This window comes from Sapajus apella, unplaced genomic scaffold (assembly GCF_009761245.1).
Source record: "Sapajus apella isolate SASKATOON/1434 unplaced genomic scaffold, GSC_monkey_1.0 scaffold30, whole genome shotgun sequence".
Classification (NCBI taxonomy): domain Eukaryota; kingdom Metazoa; phylum Chordata; class Mammalia; order Primates; family Cebidae; genus Sapajus; species Sapajus apella.
Window position 1 is genome coordinate 24249035 of NW_022436970.1, and position 18129 is coordinate 24267163.

Consider the following 18129-nt stretch of genomic DNA (forward strand, 5'->3'; position numbering starts at 1 on the left):
TGTGTGCACTCTGTGGGGTGTGTGTGTACTCTGTGGGGTGTGTGTGTGCATTCTGTGGGAGGTGTGCACATACATTTCCCAGTGTGGCTGTGTGTGGACACGTGCATATGTGTTTTCAGAGAGCACCAGGCCTTGCCCCACTTCTGGCTCAGACCTGAGTCTCCAGCCGCGGCATCCACGTTCCTCCCTGCCCCTACCCTGCTCTGCACGCCGGGAACCACCCACCCCGAGCCCACGCTGCTCTGGAGGGACGCCCCAGGCCCCTCAGGCCCTTTGCTGCATCTGAAGGGGCCAGAACAGGGTGTCGGGCAGGTGAAGCTGCCCCTTAAAGCCAGGCCTGGCCAACTTAGAGGGAAGCACTGTTGGTGTCCCACCTCGCAGACCACACCACCGAGGCACACACACGCCTGACCCTGCAGACCACACCACCGAGGCACACACACGCCTGACCCTGCAGACCACACCGGTGCTGCACACACATGCCTGACCCCGCAGACCACACCGCCAAGGCACACACATGCCTGACCCCGCAGACCACACTTGTGCTGCACACACACGCCTGACCCCGCAGACCACACCACAAAGGCACACACATGCCTGACCCTGCAGACCACACTGCCGAGGCACACTCAGGCACTCCCATGGACACATTCGCCTGTACACACCCACTTCTGGTGTACACGCCCACACTCACGCAGGCTTCTGCACACTGCACAACCAGCCGGTGAGGAAGTGGATGCTGTGTGTCTGTCTCTTGGTGGCTTCTCCTGGATTGTCCCTGTGGCCCCCAGAGCTCGAAGGCACTTGCTGCAAGGGCAAAAAGCACACCCACAGCCACGCAGCACCCGCCTGTCCCGCTTTTGGTGGGTGCCAGAGACAGGCCTGGCTGAGAAAAGAGGGGAAGGAAAGGGAAGATGCTGGGGTGCGTCCTGCCCCTCTGACCTTGGCTTTGGGGTGGGAAGGAGAGGGAAGTTGCTGGGGTTCTTCCTGCCCCTCTGACCTTGGCTTTGGGGTGGGAAGGAGAGGGAAGACGCTGGGGTGCTTCCTGCCCCCCTGACCTTGGCTTTGGGGTGCGAAGGAGAGGGAAGACGCTGGGGTGCTTCCTGCCCCCCTGACCTTGGCTTTGGGGTGCGAAGGAGAGGGAAGATGCTGGGGTGCTTCCTACCCCTCTGACCTTGGCTTTGGGGTGGGAAGGAGAGGGAGGATGCTGGGGTGCTTCCTGCTCCTCTGACCTTGGCTTTGGGGTGGGAAGGAGAGGGAAGACACGGGTGCTTCCTACCCCTCTGACCTTGGCTTTGGGGTGGGAAGGAGAGGGAAGATGCTGGGGTGCTTCCTGCCCCTCTGACCTTGGGATTTGAGGGAGGACGCTGAAGCGTGTGACCTGCTCCTCCGACCTCGGGTTTGGGGTGCTCCCTTTGACTACTGGCTCCATTTTTTGTCTTTTATTTTTGTTTCTGCTTTTTCTTGGTTTCTTGAGTAAAGTCTCCATGGCGCATCAAATTGTGTATTTTTTTACAAGGACCCTGTGCTGCCGCTTTGTCAGCTTTGCTGTGCCACGGGTGAGACGGGCCTGTGCCACAGGTCAAGTGGGTCTTGTGGTAGCTGCCATGTCGTCCTGGCCACGCCCCCCCGCCCCCAACGAGGAGAGGAGCCACAGACCACTGAAGACTGCCTTCTCGGGGTTTTGTGGGAGAATGTGGCTGGACGTTTTCCCAAGAGGGAGGCACTCTCCTGCCCGGTCCCTGGCCCCTGGCCCCTGGCCCCAGGCCCAGCCCTGTGAGAGACGCGTCACCTCTGGCTGCTGTGGTGCGTGTTGAGGATTCCGGGGCTGAAAACAGGACCCTAGGCACTGTCCACACAGCAAGGCAGTCTCTTAAATTAATCCAGTGTGGGGGGAATTGGGGTTGAAACCCATTTGTGAGCCAGTACTTCCTTGGGGCAATTTGAAAAATGCAGATTTTATTTCTGTGCCCTAAATGCATAATTTCCTTTAGGCCGACGCCTGGTCCTGTGGCCGCGTGGAGGAGCCTGAGCCAGCTGCCTTCACTCAGTGTGCAGCAGCTCAGACGGGGGGGGGTGGGGGCGGGCAGAGGGCGTGACATCCCCCCGCCGTGCGCCTCGGTCCACCCGGTGCCTCCCTCCGCCCCGCGCCTCCCTCCGTACCTGCTCGCAGCTGAGTCCACATTGAATAAATTTGGCCTCAATCATTCGCTTCACCCATCATGTCACCGTGTAAGTGCTGAGGTCAGCATAGGAGCTAAGAAACATTTTAATGTGTAGGAAACTGAGCGGCATTTGTACCTCGGCAGTGGAATAATACATTTTGTTTAGTTGAGTTTGAGGCAGAGAGGCCATTGTTGTGACAGGTTCCGCACCGTGCCAGAGGCAGAAGGCCCAGGCATTGCAACCGCGACGTATTTAAGCCACTTTTCCTAAAATGAACTTCGTGTTTTAAATAATAGATGTTTACCTCCCAGGTTAGACCTTAAATATTCCGATTTTCACTGAAATGGCATTTTTTTAAAGGACGCAGCATTCATGTGCCGTTAGAGAACTGCCACAGGAGTCCTGGGAATTTAAATGGGCGTTTTTAAACCACATGACCTGGGCCAGGCCCTCAGAGCTGCCCGCGCCCCTCCCCAGCCCCCGGAGGGTGTTTTGGTCAGAGACCGTTTACATATGTTTTCTACGTGAATTAAATATTCAGGTACCAAGTCTTGAAAAATGGAATGCTGTGTGCAGGGCCTGCCTCCTAATCCGACTCTGCTTTTCCTTCTACATTTCCCGTCCTAAAAGTGTTTGAGTCCCACAGAGAATCCAGGCTTCTCAGAAAGTTCAGGAAACGGGCGGAGGCTGGCATCACCCTCCCTGGGAGCTGAGGGCCTGGACGGGCACGTCCTAGTTCCCTGTCCTGATGGTTTGCATGGAGACACTGGTGTGTGCATAGGGAAGAGAGGCTCTTGTTGGGAAGGGAAAGGCGTTTGTCCTGCAGTTACTCAGCCTTGGCAGGAATCCCTTTGGAATGTGGGTGGCCTTTGTCACGGACTCCTGCAGGTGCCATGCACATTGCAGCTGTGTCCTCGTCCCCGCCTGTGGGCTCCCCACCGCGTTTCCACGTGGCGCCCATGCGCATCGCAGCCGTGTCCCCGTCCCTGCCTGTGGCCTCCCCACCACGTTTCCACGTGGCGCCCGTGCACATCGCAGCCGTGTCTTCGTCCCCGCCTGTGGCCTCCCCACCACATTCTCACGTGGCGCCATCGTTTGGCCTGTGGCTTTGTGTTTCAGACCCCACATGCCCCTCCGTTGTCTCAGCCGGGGTTCGGGTCCCAGCCCTGCCTGTCAGTCTGGGCCTGGCGGTCAGGCCCTCAGTGACAGCAGCCAAAGCTTCACTGCGGCCTCCTCGTGGGGGGCTCTGAGTTCAGCCTCTGGGGAGACTGGCTTGTTCTTGACTGCAGTGACCACAGGGAGGCTGAGGCTGAGCTGGAGCTGTGGAGCGGGGTCATCTTGCTGCCTGCCCGGGCCCCTCCAGGACCATCTCCCCTCTGCCCACCGAACTCTGAGAATCTGCTGTGTGAGGGGCCGGGGCCCATCCTTGCAGTCTGTGAGGGGCAGCCCCCGGCCCGGGCTCCCCCGCCCTCCCCTGAGCCTCGCTGGCCCTGCGCAGATGTCTGTGTGTTCAGTGGCATCCGCCATATTTTCCTGTGGCAGGAACATGCCTACAGGAGTGCAGGATTCGCCTCTTCACGTGGTCGCTCTGCTGCAGTTGCCATCTGTTTTCAGAGATTTAAAAACTAGTTTAGTAAGAACATCAACCCTTAACGTGACCAGAGGGATTTGTGTGTCCCAGGACGGGTGGTTCCCAGGGAAGGGCGTTGCCGCAGGCCCTGCACGGATCACCTGATAATCTCAGGCTCCGAGGCTGGGGCTCACCGGGGCGCACTTTGGGGACACACGTGGGAAGGCGCTCTGAGGGAGGCGTGCTCTGGGAGGCCTTGCTGCGCAAGATGTGACCCCCACAGCCTCACTCCAGGCCTGTGTGCCGGCTTTGAGAAGCGGACATTCCTGTTCCCAACGAAACTTGCCTCTTGCAAATAGACTCACACTGTAGTGATTGTAAATTGTGGCATTAAAGATAAAAACAAACAGTTCTAAAAATAACTCAGTGCAGAAGGCGGACCCGTGCTGTGGTGCGGAGGATGAGGGGGAGAGGGAGGGTGCTGCGCTGCCATTTACCTCTCAGACGCCACGAGCGACTTGTCCTGTAGAGCAGCTGGTCCTAAACACGTGTGCGCCGGCCAAGAGCTCACGCCTTCCCAGAGGCAGGAGCAGGGCCCGGCTGCCCGCATCCTGGAGGAAGACCCGGACTGCTGCATTCGCCTGCGTCTTATCCGGCCGTGTGGGTTTTGAGCCTCACACACACAGCGCTGGTCAAGAAGCTGTGAGCGGCTCCGTGGTGGTGTGGGCCATAGACACCTCCATGTGTAGTTGCCTTGGGCAGTGTCTGCTGCCCATGTCCGCCTCTGGACACCGCTGCTTGGCCGCCTGGATGGTGTTGAGTACTCCCCTGCCTCTGCGGGAGGAGAGGTGCAGCAGGCCGTCAGGAAGGGCCCGTGGTGCCGTGTGTGTGCACATGCAGCGTGGCATCCACTGATCAGGAGCGTGAGTCATGTGCTGCCCAGTTCCAGGTTACTGGACCACAGGAACGTGGGTCATGTCTTATGGGGCCTTGTCTAGATTTATTTGTGAAGCAAGGCCTTGTTCAAGGCTCAGCATGGACATAGCGTTTCCTGCACTCACTACCCCACCAGCTTCACGTGGCCTCAGCATGGGGCACGCACAAGCTCCCCACCAGCTTCACGTGGCCTCCGCATGGGCACTGCACTCACTCCCCCACCAGCTTCATATGGCCTTGGCATGGGGCACGCACAAGCTCCCCACCAGCTTCACGTGGCCTCCGCGTGGGCACTGCACTCACTCTCCCACCAGCTTCACTGTGGCCTTGGTGTGGCCTGCACAGGTGTGCAGTGAGCGTGTGTGCCGTGCTCCATGTGCACACCCATGCCCATGCATGCGAGAATGCACGGGAGTATACAGGTGTGCCCACACAGGAGAGTGCCCGGGAGCATACAGGTATGTGTGCATGTGTGTATATTTGAAAGTGGCAACAGGTGTTTAAAGCCTAGACCTCAGTGGCCAGGACCATTAGGATGACAAGACAATTTCTAGTCTGCTTTAAAAATACACTAGTATGACATCACAGAGAAATGAAAAAGGGCCGGGGAAGGGATGCAGGCCTCGAACCTCTGCAGGCTTTTTCTATGCACCCCGGGGACGTGTGGCAGTCCGTTTGCTCGGTGCTGAGCGGGTGTTCTGTTCTCTTGCCAGCTCCATGGCTACTTGGAGAACGAGCCTCTGATGCTGCAGCTGTTCATCGGGACGGCGGATGACCGCTTGCTGCGCCCACATGCCTTCTACCAGGTGCACCGGATCACGGGGAAGACCGTGTCCACCACCAGCCACGAGGCCATCCTCTCCAACACCAAAGTCCTGGAGATCCCGCTCCTGCCGGAGAACAACATGCGCGCCGTGTAAGCCACAGGCCGCGGGGACCGCTGGCCTCTGGGGTGGGGGTTGCAGGGCGTGCCTTCCTCCCGGCCCTGGGGGTTTGGCCGGCGCCCCACACTTCCAGCCTCCATGGCCAGGACACTCTTGGTTTAACAGCTAATAAGTAAACTTCACTTGTGCTTTTGACAATGGAGTTGCTTCTCTCTAGGGTTTCAGCCCTGTGTATATTGCCACTTAAAATAATATCTCAGATACACAGCTATAAATATCCTTCTCCATGTTAGCTCTGACACAGGACCCTGTTTCTTTCTGAATACAGCAGCACAAATGGAGGAATGGTTAAAACACGAGCATTGAGAAGTTAGAGCAGTCGGGACGTCGGGTCGCATTTAACTTGAGGCGCCTCCGGCAATGCGGACAGGACCGCACTGAGGTGCAGAGTCTCATCTGACACTGTAATTTGTTTAAAAGCGAATTTTTAGTAAGCTGAAAACAAAACATGTAATTGCCAAATAGGGCCTCATTCACTTAGCCTCAGCTTGTGCTGCGCACGCTGACCCTAACCTGTGAAGGCAGGGAGGTGGAGGACTGCTGGTCCCCGACAGTCACGCAGTACCGTGGGGGGACAGATAACAGACTCGTCTGTGGGTGGAAGTGTGGGGATGGCTGATGTGCAGACCAGCTTTACAGAGCTGGGCCAGAGGGCAGGGACAGAGTCTTGCGAGGTGACCGCAGGCCGGGAGCCCTTGTGATGCCGAAGCTGCGTGGGCGGTGCCTGTCCTGTGCTGCCCTCGGGGTGAGTGAGGAGGTCCTGGGACAGTGAGGGAGGCGTGTGGTAGATGGCGGCGGGGGCCTCGTCACATGGGGCTTCGCATGGGATTTTAGTAAGTTATTCAAAGCCTCTGAGTCAAAAACAAAGGGAAAGCTTTCCTTCCACGTTGGCTTTTAAAGCGTCTGGGGGAGTCTGCCCGCCTGGGAACTCATTCCGAATCCCTGGGTTTGCCTCGAGAGCTGTCATCCAGGTTTCCCAAGGACAGGGCACCATCAGGTGCTTTTCCAGAACGAAGCTTGCGGTCCACAGCCGCAGTAGACGTCCCGGCTTTGCTGACGGCCACATCCACCCCACCTTAATGTGGGCAGTCAGGACCATGCTCTCACACCGCCTCTCGGGGGTCAGGGAGGCTGTGTTTATTCTCTATATTCTCTTAGATTATCAGGAAGAAAAATACTGGGTTTTATTGCATTGAGAATGTACACACGGAATGTGTTACTGGAATATCGTTTTGAATCAAATTATTGAGTAAAAGAGTTTATATGAAACCATAGAAGAAATGGGTTTTACACACAAAAAATGAGGGCTTTTAAATGTAGTGGAAATGACAGGATCTTATAATAAATTGAGCTTTTTGGAAACTACTCCAAGATGAGAGCGAGCTGCTTCCCCTGGCCCCTCCCCTGGGCTACTCTCTGCCGCTCTGGTGATGTCCCGTGTATGTGGCAGTGTGGCCAGCGGCAGCCAGGGCTTGAGACAGCTCAGATGGGACCTGCTTGGTCAAGGTGGAGGCTGGAGGAAAGGTGGGGAGTGACTTTTCTAGGGGCTCACCCCCACTCGTCCCCCCTCATCCTCCTCAACCCCCACTCACCCCCGCACCCTCTCTCGCCCCCGCTCGCCCCCTCTCACAGGTGTCGGGTTCTGTTCTGCGCTTGGCGAGGGCCTCACGTCACTAGCTTCAAGGTCTTGTTTCCCTCGGGGAAGGGGAGTGGCCGCTCCCTGGCACGAGCTCTTGGGGCTGGGGTGAGGGCCAGAGGGTGTGCAGGGCCAGTCCTCGATGCTCCTGTGTCAGCCGTGGGAGGAAAGCTGTGGCATTTGTTTTGGGCAGCATCGACTGTGCCGGAATCCTGAAACTCAGAAACTCCGACATTGAACTCCGGAAGGGCGAGACCGACATTGGGAGGAAGAACACGCGGGTGCGGCTGGTCTTCCGCGTGCACGTCCCGCAGCCGGGCGGCCGCACGCTGTCCCTGCAGGTGGCCTCCAACCCCATCGAATGCTGTAAGTGGACACCGCGTGGCCGCAGTCCCACCCCTTCTCAGCGTCTCGCTCGTACAGACTTGGGACTGGCTGTTCCCGCCGAGCCTCCCTCAGCGTGTGGCCACGAGGGTTTCAGCTGGGCGCGTTTCTGTGCATGCTCTTAGCTGTGTGCGCCTGCCAGGGTTTCCAGACAGTCCCGATTCGTGGCCCCTACTGGGAAAAATAAAAAGGAGAGGAAGTGTGTCCTGAAACACTGAGGTGTTTGTGTCGGTCACAGCTGGGTGACTGACTGTGGGCCCTCCCAGGGGCCCCAGGCTCTGGTTCTTCTGACGCCCAAGCATGGCCAGGGGACACGGCATAGGCCGGCGCTTCCCCCTGCGCTATGCTGACCTCTGCATATTTGTGTGGTGACTGTGATTTGAGGGAAACTGGCTGACTCTTAGGTGGGGATTTTTTTTTTTTTTTAAGACGGGGTTTCACCGCGTTGGTCAGGCTGGTCTTGAACTCCCGACCTCAGGTGATCCGCCCGCCTTGGCCTCCAAAGTGCTTAGATTATAGGCGTGAGCCACCACGCCCGGCCAGGTGGGGATATTTTGGTGATTTCCTTAGGAGGAGGTGAACACCATCGGGGCAAAGTGTGTGCGTACGGCACAGCACCTCCCTTAGAAGTTGCGGTGTCCGCAGGAGTGGCCCGCAGGCTCCGGGTGGGTCGGCTTCTGCGTGACCTGATGGGTGCCATGTGTGTGTCCCAGGCCACCCACCCGGACGGGCCCTCACTGCACCTCTCCCTCTGACGCAGCCCAGCGCTCGGCCCAGGAGCTGCCTCTGGTGGAGAAGCAGAGCACGGACAGCTACCCGGTCGTGGGCGGGAAGAAGATGGTCCTGTCCGGCCACAACTTCCTGCAGGATTCCAAGGTCATCTTTGTGGAGAAAGCCCCAGGTACTCTCTTCGCGGCGGGCCGCTGCGGGCCTGGGCTTCGGGCTGCTGGGCACTGGCTCCTGGGCTGTGGAGTGGCCCTACTTATGCATGGTCACCAGGACGGGCGCGCAGGGCATGGCGCAGAGCAGAGGCTCCATGTGGCCCAGGTCCGTGCCCTGCTGTGGGTTTGTGTGTGAGCTGACTGCTGTACTGCTGGAGGGAAGAGCAGGTGTTTGTTTCTGGGGCTGCCAGGGCCACTGCACAGAGACTGCTGCTGATGGGCAAGGGAGCCGCAGGCTGGGGACATGCAGAGGAGGTGGAGGGCGTTGGCCGGCTCTGTGGGGTCCTCCAGCAGCAGCGAGTGGACGCTTCAGGGTCCCAGTTAGCAGCAGGGCCGGAGGGAGCTCCCCTCACCAGCATTCCTGGCGGAGGTGGGGATGGTGTGGAGGCCTCAGGCAGCGGGGCTGGATGCTCTTTGCCATTAAATTACCTTTACTGCCTCAGCCACGGACACCCCTAGGACCCCCAGAGCTGCCCGAGCTGCCCCTGCCTCCAGGCATCGTGCTGGCCACCTGAAAGCTCTGGGCTTAACTCGGAAGGGGGGCGAGGGTGTCCTCGGGAGTGATGAGCCTCCCAGGGTGTCACGCCTGTGGTTCTGCGCTGCCCACAGGGACGCCGTCCTGCAGGCATTGGGCTCACAGAGCAGTGCGGCCAGGCCAGCTCCGTGCAGACGCTGGCCCCAGCGCTCTCACCCAGGTGGGGCCTCACTGTTTCTGAGCAGGGCTGTGGACACAGTGGGCTACGCTAACAGGAAACAGGTGTGGACACGGGGACCCCAGCGCAGCCCCCAAGGGGTCAGCAAGGTGGGCCCAGCTCTCCACAAAGTCTGTCTTGAGCGCTCTGTTTTTGGGGGTTCCTGGTGCCTTGCTGGGCCTCTGCCCTGGGTGGGCCAGGTGAGGGTCACGCCCCCACAAGCCTATTTTTTGGCTTTTTTCTTTTTTATATTCACCAGTTGGAGTTTTCTGTACCTACTTGGATCCCTGGAAGCTGAGGAGGCATTCAGCCTTGATAATGGGGTCCTGATTTTGTGCAGTTTGCCAGAAATCTAAGTGCTTCAATCAAAATGGGCTTAAAGGCCTCTCACATCTTACTTGGCTTCTTACAGAATCAGGGCATAATTTGAAAACGTCTTTTAAATTATAGAGAAAACCAGCTAAGAGCGTTTGCCTTGCCGGTTCCTTCTCGGGAGGAGGCTAATTTTGAAATAATTTTCCCTTCCGAGCCTTCAGTGTGTGTCCGTGTGTTGGAGGAGAAACGCTGTGCCCACGGTGCGGGGAGGCACTTGGGCCAGGACTGGCCAGGACCCTGGCTTCCGGTGTCCGCTCCTCAAAGCCCAGGCCTGAGCAGATGGCATGGGGGCCGCAGGTGGCGGTGTCTTCTACCCGGAGAGGCCTGGGCACCTTCGCAGAGGCCGCCCCAAACGCGGTCAGCAGAGATGCCCTGACTCCTGCTGCTGCACTGGCCGAGTGGACGCCACAGCACTGGGGGAAGGGCGGCCACTGGCCTGGAAGGGACAGGAGCCGAGGGGAGCCTGGCCTCAGCGGCCGCCCCCATCAAAACCCACACCCCCCACCTTCGCCATCACTATCACTGTGAACTGTGGGGTCAGCGGGTGGGAGAGGCTGCCTGTCCTTCCCTGGAGCTCGGCCGCCATGGCCCACACTGCCGGGCGATGCGTTTGTCTGACCACGTCTGCCCTCCTGTCCCGTGAGGTCGGGGCGGGTCTCTGACCCTGTTCCAGCACCAGCCGGCGTCAGGTCCACAGCCATAAGTGAGTAAGTGCCGTGCTGGAGAGCACATGAGCTTGTGAATGCTGCAGGAATGAATCCAGGCTGTGTTGTGCTTTCGTTCTTTATGTCTAAATAAGATACTTGGCATATTCATACACAAGCAAATTGCTTGTTTTCAAAAGCAGAGAACAAATGTCCACATCATTTTTCCTCCGCTCTCGGCTTCTCCGGTGGGAGCCGTCACTTAAACACTTCCTGATGCGCTGAGGGCTGGAGCAGCAGACGCCCCACACCCTCATCCTAGCGACGAGCTTCCCGTCTCGGGAGAAACCACTAAGCTGAATTGAGATTAAAACACAGTTGCCGCCGGGCGCGATGGCTCACGCCTGTAATCCCAGCACTTTGGGAGGCTGAGGTGGGCGGATCACCTGAGGTCAGGAGTTCGAGACCAGCCTGACCAATATGGTGAAACCCCATCTTTGAAAACAAAACAAAACAAAACACAGTTGCCCTCTCATCTGCTGATGGGGTCGTCTGCTCTGTGTTAGACTGCTCCTTGCAGATGGAACCAAGGCCGGGCATGAGCTCGGGAGGTTCGTGTTGAGGAAGGTCGGTCAGGCAGTCAGCGGCTCCTCCAGGAAGGGCCACTGTGTCTCCCGCTGTCCCTCTCATTCCAAGGATGAAGACGGTTGTGGCGGTTGTGAATGTTGGCACGTCAGGAGCTCTGGACGCAGGCTGGGGTAGACCTTGCCTGTCCTTCTCTGGAATGCATGAGAAGCTCATTGCCCAGGCCAGCTCAGCCTGTGTGTCCCAGCCAGGCCGCAGCTGCTGTGGGTGTATTCACAGCATCTCTGAGCTTTGGGAAGCTTTGGACGGAGTGGTTCCTCTGCCCTGGAGGGCTGGGAGAAGCTGGTGTCGGGGAGAAGCTGGTGATGGGGAGAAGCTAGCATCAGGGAGAAGCTGGCGCTGGGAGAAGCTGGCGTCGGGCCTCCTGAGGAAGGGAATCCCTGCAGCGGGGCTGCATCGTGGGAACCGGCAGGGTGCGGGCATGGCTCACTGAAGCTGTGGGTGCTAGGTCCCTCTGGGATGCTCTGGCAGGGTGGAAGGAGGGCAGGTGTTCAGGGCTCAGCCCAACTCAAAGGAGCTTCCAGAGACCCCTGCACTTCCTCCCAGGTCTCTCAGGGGGTCTCAGAAGGCCCGGGGTAGAGTCAGCCTTTCTCTGAGGACTTAGATCGGGTTTATGGCTTCCTCGGAAAACAACCTTTTCCGATGATGAAAGTCTGTGCAGAACGTTCATCCAGGGGGCAGGTTGGCTGGGGAGCTGAGGGTCCAGTGTCAGTTCAGAAGCCCCTGAAGCATCACAAGAGACCCCGGCTTCCGAGACTGCAGGGGTTCGCTGCGGGCAGTGGGAACCATACTCCTCCCCAGCCGGCCATCCACCTGCTCCCCTCCCTGCCCCTCCCACCCACACCCCTCCCCACCTCTTCCCCTCCCCTCCCCACTCTCCCGCCCGCACCCCTCCCCTCCCTACTCTCCCACCCACACTCTTCCCATCTCCCGCCCGCACCCCTCCCCTCCCTACTCTACCACCCACAGCCCTCCCCTCTCCCACCCGCACCCCTCCCCTCCCCTCCCCTCCCTCACACCCTCACCCCTCCTGCCCTATTCTGCTGTTAAAGATCGCTGTGTCTGTCTTCCCATCTGTGATGTAAAGCACCTCTCTCTGCATGCGTGAACATCAAAAGGGCTGAGGAGCAAACTCACGTTCAGCATAAATGAAACCGCCCAGAAAACACCTGCGTGAAACGTGAGCTCGGGCCGAGGCTGGAGCTTGGCTGAGACAGACAGAAGGCGCACATTTCTGAGGTTCGGATGCATCCAGCAGGCGGCCGTTCTTAATGCTGGAGCTGAACAGCTTCCTCGTCGTCGTCACGTGCCTGTCCTGGTGCAGTTCTGTAAACGCGAATGACCCTATTTTGGTTTCCATCGGTGCATAAAGGCCACACGGTAACGCACGGGGCTCAAACAACACCCGCTGCGTCCGCCAGCGATCAGTTGTGCAGTGAGCGGGGCCTGGCGGGAGGGGCCGTGCCGGTCTTGTCAGCGGTCATTTCTGGGGCAGCCGTGACTGGCCAGCCAGCTGGGGCCTGGACGGAAGGCCGGCGTCTCCTCCGGGTAGTCAGGGCCCTCCATGCGGCTCCTCTGGGGAGCGGCCTGGTCTCTCACAGACGGCCGGGGCTCCTGGGAAGCAGAGACCGTCTGTGCCAGGGCTTGTAGGCCCAGTCCTGGACCTGGGGTCATGCTGGCCACCACAGCTGGGGCCTCACCCAGGTTCACGGGGAGACGCACAGGGCCGAAATGCGGGAGGCCAGGGCCCGCAAGGTAGGAGCAGGTAGCCAAGCCAGAGCCCCATAGCTGCCCAGGCCCCTCCCGGAGGCCCCAGCCCAGCACTTCTGGAGCTCTCCCCTCAGAAACCCAACACTAGGTTCACCCCAAACCCAACCTGGTGGGACCCCAGCTCGCCCCCACCTCATGGCCGCCCCATCCTCTCTCCCTGGGCATTACCTCCTAGAGGAGACAGGGTTGTGAGTGGGCACTGGCCACACTGCAAGAGACACGGCCAGGTTTCCAGATCCTTCCACACACGGTTGGACGGGCCTACCTCCCACCTCGTGGGGAAGGCTGGGACTCCAAATCTGGGACAGATGTGCACTGTTGTTTTTTAAATAAAGGGACCAAAGGCCCAGGTCTTTCTAAGGCTACATGGACGTGGGACTGTGCCCAGCACAGTTCCCGGGTCTTGCGTGTGCTCTCATGGGCACCCGGCAGTTGAGATTTTGGGAAGCTCCGCCCAGTAGCCACAGAGCTCAGCTGGGAATCCCAGGACCCTTGCAAGGACATAGAGGTGTCACAGAAGCACCGTGGCCTTGGCAGCTGCTGGTCCCACGCCAGCCAGGACACACATTTGCTGTGGCGAGGGGAGTGCAGGTCCCCAGGCAGAGGCCAGTGTCATCCGGGTGCAGGAAGCGCCAGGCAAGGACCCTCTCGTCTGCCCAGGGAGCCCCCAGGCATGAAGTCACTTCCTCCAGGCTCACCTTCAGGTCTCTTCAAGGCCAGGGGGAGGCTCACCCGCACTGGGGTGTCGACGAAGGCCCGAGGCCCCTGCAGGCCCTGATTTCCCCAGAGAGGCATCGTTGCCCACTGGCCCCCCATCCCTCCTCCTTCAGCTGCCCCTGCACCTCGGTTTCCTAGGGTCTGGTTCTTTCTTGGAGGTGGGAGGAGGTGAGGGCCAGGGCCCCCATAAGGCAGACCTGGTGGCACTGCCCCTTTTGGGCCTTGCTGTCCCTCCTGTCCCTCATGGAAGATCTCACCAAGGAGACCGAGGAGTGGGCCGAGGAGGGAAGTGGAGTCCAGGTGGGTGGGTGGGGGGGTCTGTGGCTCGTCTGTTTTTGTTATGCATGGTGTAGGCTGAGGCAGATTGGCCCAGGGATGGTTGCCTCCGTAGCGGGCCCTCTGCCCTCTGGTCTCCGTGGCGGGCCCTCTGGTCTCTGTGGCGGGCTTTCTGCCCTCCGGTCTCTGTGGCGGGCCTTCTGCCCTCCGGTCTCCGTGGCGGGCCCTCCGGTCTCTGTGGCGGGTCCTCTGCCCTCTGGTCTCCGTGGTGGGCCCTCCGGTCTCTGTGGCGGGCCCTCTGCCCTCTGGTCTCTGTGGTGGGCCCTCCAGTCTCTGTGGCAGGCCCTCTGCCCTCTGGTCTCCATGGCGGGCCTTCCGGTCTCTGTGGTGGGCCCTCTGATGGGGCTGGATGAGCAAAGGGGACACAGCAGGGAACTCCCAGCTCCAGCGTCCACGGCACAGGCAGCCCCGCTGTACGCAGCAGCTCAGCTCTCAGCCTCCTGAAGAATTCCGATGCCAGCCACAAAGGCAGCATGGTGACAGCAGCACCTTCAGGGGCGTCTGGCTCAGTGGGTAAAAGGCCAAGTGCAGATCTTCCAAATCTGTGTTATCAGGGAGGAGGCAACGATGGCTGGGTGCCTGTGAGTGTGGTCAGATGTCACTGTCACCGCTTGTTCCAACACAGAGCAGGGTTGGGGCTGCTTTGTCACCATACAGCATCTTTGGGAGCAGGGAAGATGGCCAGGCGGATCCCCAGAGCCCACACAGGAAAGGCACGGAGGGTGGTGCCCGGGGAAGAGATACCTCCCGGCCATGCCCTGAGAACCACTCAGGGCCCCCGAGATGACTCAGGACCCTAGAACTGACTAGTGACCCCACAGTTCTCATCAAGCTCATTCTGAGTCATGTTACGGCCGTGAGCTGGGAAGGAGGCATTGTTATGATGGGGGCCCGTCTGTTCAAGAGCGTGGTCACAGGGATCCCCGGCCACACAGGGTACCGAGGCGTGGGGCCTGCAGCTGGTGTCCTCCCAGCTCTGTGGTGCAAGGGCTGAGACACATCAATTCTCAAGTGTTACTGGGACAAAGCTTTGCCCAGGACCCCAGGGAGTCACCATTGACCCTGCCCTCCCCTGCCATGGGGCTCTGGCAACTTTGGAAGTCAGAGCTGCCAAACGGAGCCATTAGCATGGCGGTGGGGGAGACCGCAGCTGCCGTCTGGGGTGCTCAGCTCCACTACCATGGCCCAGGGACTTTTCTTCCCTGGCAGAGACACAGGCAGGGCCTGAGGGCCTGGCCTTCCCCGCTGAGGCGGGTCTCTGGTGATCGGTGCAGCACCCTGGCTGAGCACTCCCAGGCATGTGGGAGCTCCTGGACCACAGTGGAGTTGTCCTAGCTTGTCCCCCAACTGTACCCACCCCGGGCCACCCCCTCCCAGGCTCAGCCCCGCCCCTAGGCATCCAGAAAGCCCACCGCCCTCAGTGAGTAGCTGTGTTTCATCCCAGAATCCCCCTGTCTGGGGCCTGCTGGCGTAGGGAGGCCACACGTCACGTCCATCCCATTCCTCCACAGGCGTTTTGGGATCATACGTGACAGTATCACTGTGATCATGTTGGCTAATTTCTTTTATATATTAGCTTTATCGAGATATGATCTATACACCATTTAATTTACTCAAAGCGTGGAGTTCAGTGAATTGTGGTAGCTTCACAGAATTACACCGCCACCACCAATTTCAGAATGTTTTCCTTTAACCAGAAGGAAACCTTTGTCCCTGAGTAGCCACGCCACTCTCCCTTCCCCACCCCAGCCCCGGCAACCCCATCCCCCTCACCATGGCCTCACCTGGTCTAGCTTCCCTCTCCCAGGGAGCCCCAACCTGCTAGGTGCGGGGCCTGAAGCTCCCACGGAGCGTGGCGTCCGGTGTTGTTGTGTGGTCAGGACGTGGTGCCCTTCAGGTTCTCTCGTTGGTGTGGTCAGAGCATGGTTTCTTTCCTGGCTGAGTGACGCCCATGTGTGGCTGCCCATACCTGTCTGTCCATGGTGCCGGCCGCGTCCACCCTGTGGAGATGATGGTGGAAAAGCCGCTGTGAACATTGGTACGTGAGGCCCTCGTGGACACATGCCATCTCCTGAGCGCGTGCCTCAGCGTGGCCTTGGCATGGAAGGGCTGGGTCACAGAGTGGCTCCATGTGTGGCTGGGTGGCTATTTCCTATCCAGATCTCCTCTGGGGGCCAGGCTGGGACAGACACATGGGGAAAGCCAGGGGTGGATGATAGACACCCGGGGACACTCACCTCAGGCATGAGGACACTGCAGGGTGCCCAGCACGAGGATGCAGGACCCAGGGCCCGAGGGTGGCATGGGACCCGGGACACTGCTGCTGCCATCAGCGGCCCTCGTGGCTTTCTCTGTGGAAACAGTGGCTCAGTGTCAGTGCTGGTGTGGGGGTGGCCCCGCTGGGCTGCGCGTCCTGGCCGGTCTGGGAGGCTCCTGGGCTGGCCAGCCTGCCTGTGTGGAAACCTTGAGGGCATGGCAGGGAAGCCTCCCGATGACTCAGGCTGCAGGGAATTCCCTAATGATCTGGAATATTTTTACTCCTGCACTCGGCATGGTTTCCTTCTGAGGACTCAGAGCACTGATAAGGCTGAACACAAAGGCCCTTTCAGGGCCAGCTGCCTGCCTTCCTGCCAGAGGCTGAGTTTGGAACAGCGCGGGGCCGGCCCTGCCCCCCGGTCCTCTGGGGAACGCGGAGCCGCCAAGGCGGTGCTCTCAAGGGCAGCGGGACACGGGCCTGTGCACCTCCTTTCCTGAGGTGTGTGGCTCTTCCCATCTGTAAACAGCCTCAGCCCCTTGTCTGTTCCTGACGCAATTGCTAGACAGACATTTCTGGCCACAAACATATACAACCTTTGAAAGACGATGTCTTTATGATCCTCAAACAGAAGCAGAAAGCCTGCCGTCGCCCTCACCCTCACCTTGGTTGGCTGTGAAATGGTCGTGGACGTCGGAGGCTGCAGGGAGAGAGGCCGTCTCTGAGATGGAGGGAAGGTACAGGTGCTGGTTCGGCCGCATCTGTGAGGACGGTCGGGACGTGTCGGGACGTGTCGGCTCCCCACACTTTGAGGGGACATCTAAGCACCCCTGCTCCCACCTTGCACAGGAGTGCTGGGCGTGAGCGCTCCCAGACAGGGTATGGGGCAGGCCGCCCCGTGGCAGGTGCTGAGCTGGGCCTGGCCGGCCACACGGACAGGGCTCCCAAAAGGCATGGAAGGAGAAAGACAGCCCCATGCTGTCTCTCCATTTGCTTTTTCATGGACTGACCGCTTTGGGAAGATGCCTGGAGGAGGCCTCGGGGTAGACGGCTGGAGTCCCTCTCCATTCTCAGGACATAAACAGGAGCAGGTTGTGTTGGCCTCTGCTGCAAAAATGGTGTCTCCTCCTCAGGGTGACATGAAACACGACGTTCTGGCCCTGTGTGTGCCTCAGTTTCTCTCCTGCTGCTCAGCGTGGGCACTGACCCTCCCTCCCCTTCCCAGTACCAAAGGCCTCTGCAGCCTCAGGGAAGTTCTGATGGAAACAAGCTGTGACTGTCAGCTTCTCTGGCAGAGCAGAGACCAAGCCACGGCCAGTTGTGCCTGGGAGTTTCCAAGGACACAGGCTTTTGTGGGGTGGGGACGGGGCCTCACCCCACAGATGGGCTTTGTTGTAAGAAAACTTCAAAAGTTGTTTTAAAAAGGTACCAAGAAACCAGAAGACTTGATTACACAAAGGTGATTGGATTTTTATGCGCTGGGGGTGGGGGCTCCTGAGCGGCCTGGCCGCGCTGGGCTGCGGGCTTCTGGGAACCCCCGCCACCAGCACCTGTGCTGGAGTGAAAGCGTCTCTTTCCCCTGGGCTCCTGGGTGCTCCAGAGCCTGGAGGACTTGCTGCTTCAAGAAAGGCAGGTGCCCTCAAGTGCTAAGGAGTACTTTTAGTTTCCTGTTACTTCTTTCCTAGAGGAGAGTGGGATGCTGGTCCACCTGGCTCTGTGGAGTGGGTCCATCTGGTGCGTAATTTGCGTGTGGGCCTCGGGCGTCCCGAGGCTGGCGTGGCTGGGACTCGCTGGGCGGCTCTGGTCCTGCAAACATGACTCACATTTCCTCTCTCCACCCTCCACCCGGCAGCAGCGCGTCTCTGTGACAGAGAAAAGGAGACTTTGTCTGAGTTATCAGTAATTCAGGGTTTGCAACAGACACACATTTTCTTTTTTGTAGACAGAGCACAAGGATAAACTTAAGTGTTGACACCTGGAACTGTTCATTTTGGGAACAGACTTTATTTTGGAGAAGATACAAGAGAGGAAGAGACTCTGTAGGAAATTGAGATCCGTTAATTCAAGATAATTGCCCCAAACTCAGCCTGCCTGAGGGACCGGGCCGTGCACACGCCCA

At 59.1% G+C, this 18129-nt stretch overlaps 1 protein-coding gene across 4 annotated transcripts in view; it reads left to right on the forward strand.

Moving 5' to 3' along the window:
* Positions 1 to 18129, forward strand: part of NFATC1 (nuclear factor of activated T cells 1) — an 87883-nt gene that overhangs the window by 44009 nt on the left and 25745 nt on the right. For all 4 annotated transcript variants that reach the window (XM_032293774.1, XM_032293776.1, XM_032293777.1 and 1 more), the window contains exons 4-6: positions 5386 to 5588; positions 7446 to 7618; positions 8397 to 8537. In XM_032293774.1, the coding sequence (XP_032149665.1) occupies positions 5386 to 5588; positions 7446 to 7618; positions 8397 to 8537 (517 nt within the window). The remainder of the gene's footprint in view (positions 1 to 5385; positions 5589 to 7445; positions 7619 to 8396; positions 8538 to 18129) is intronic.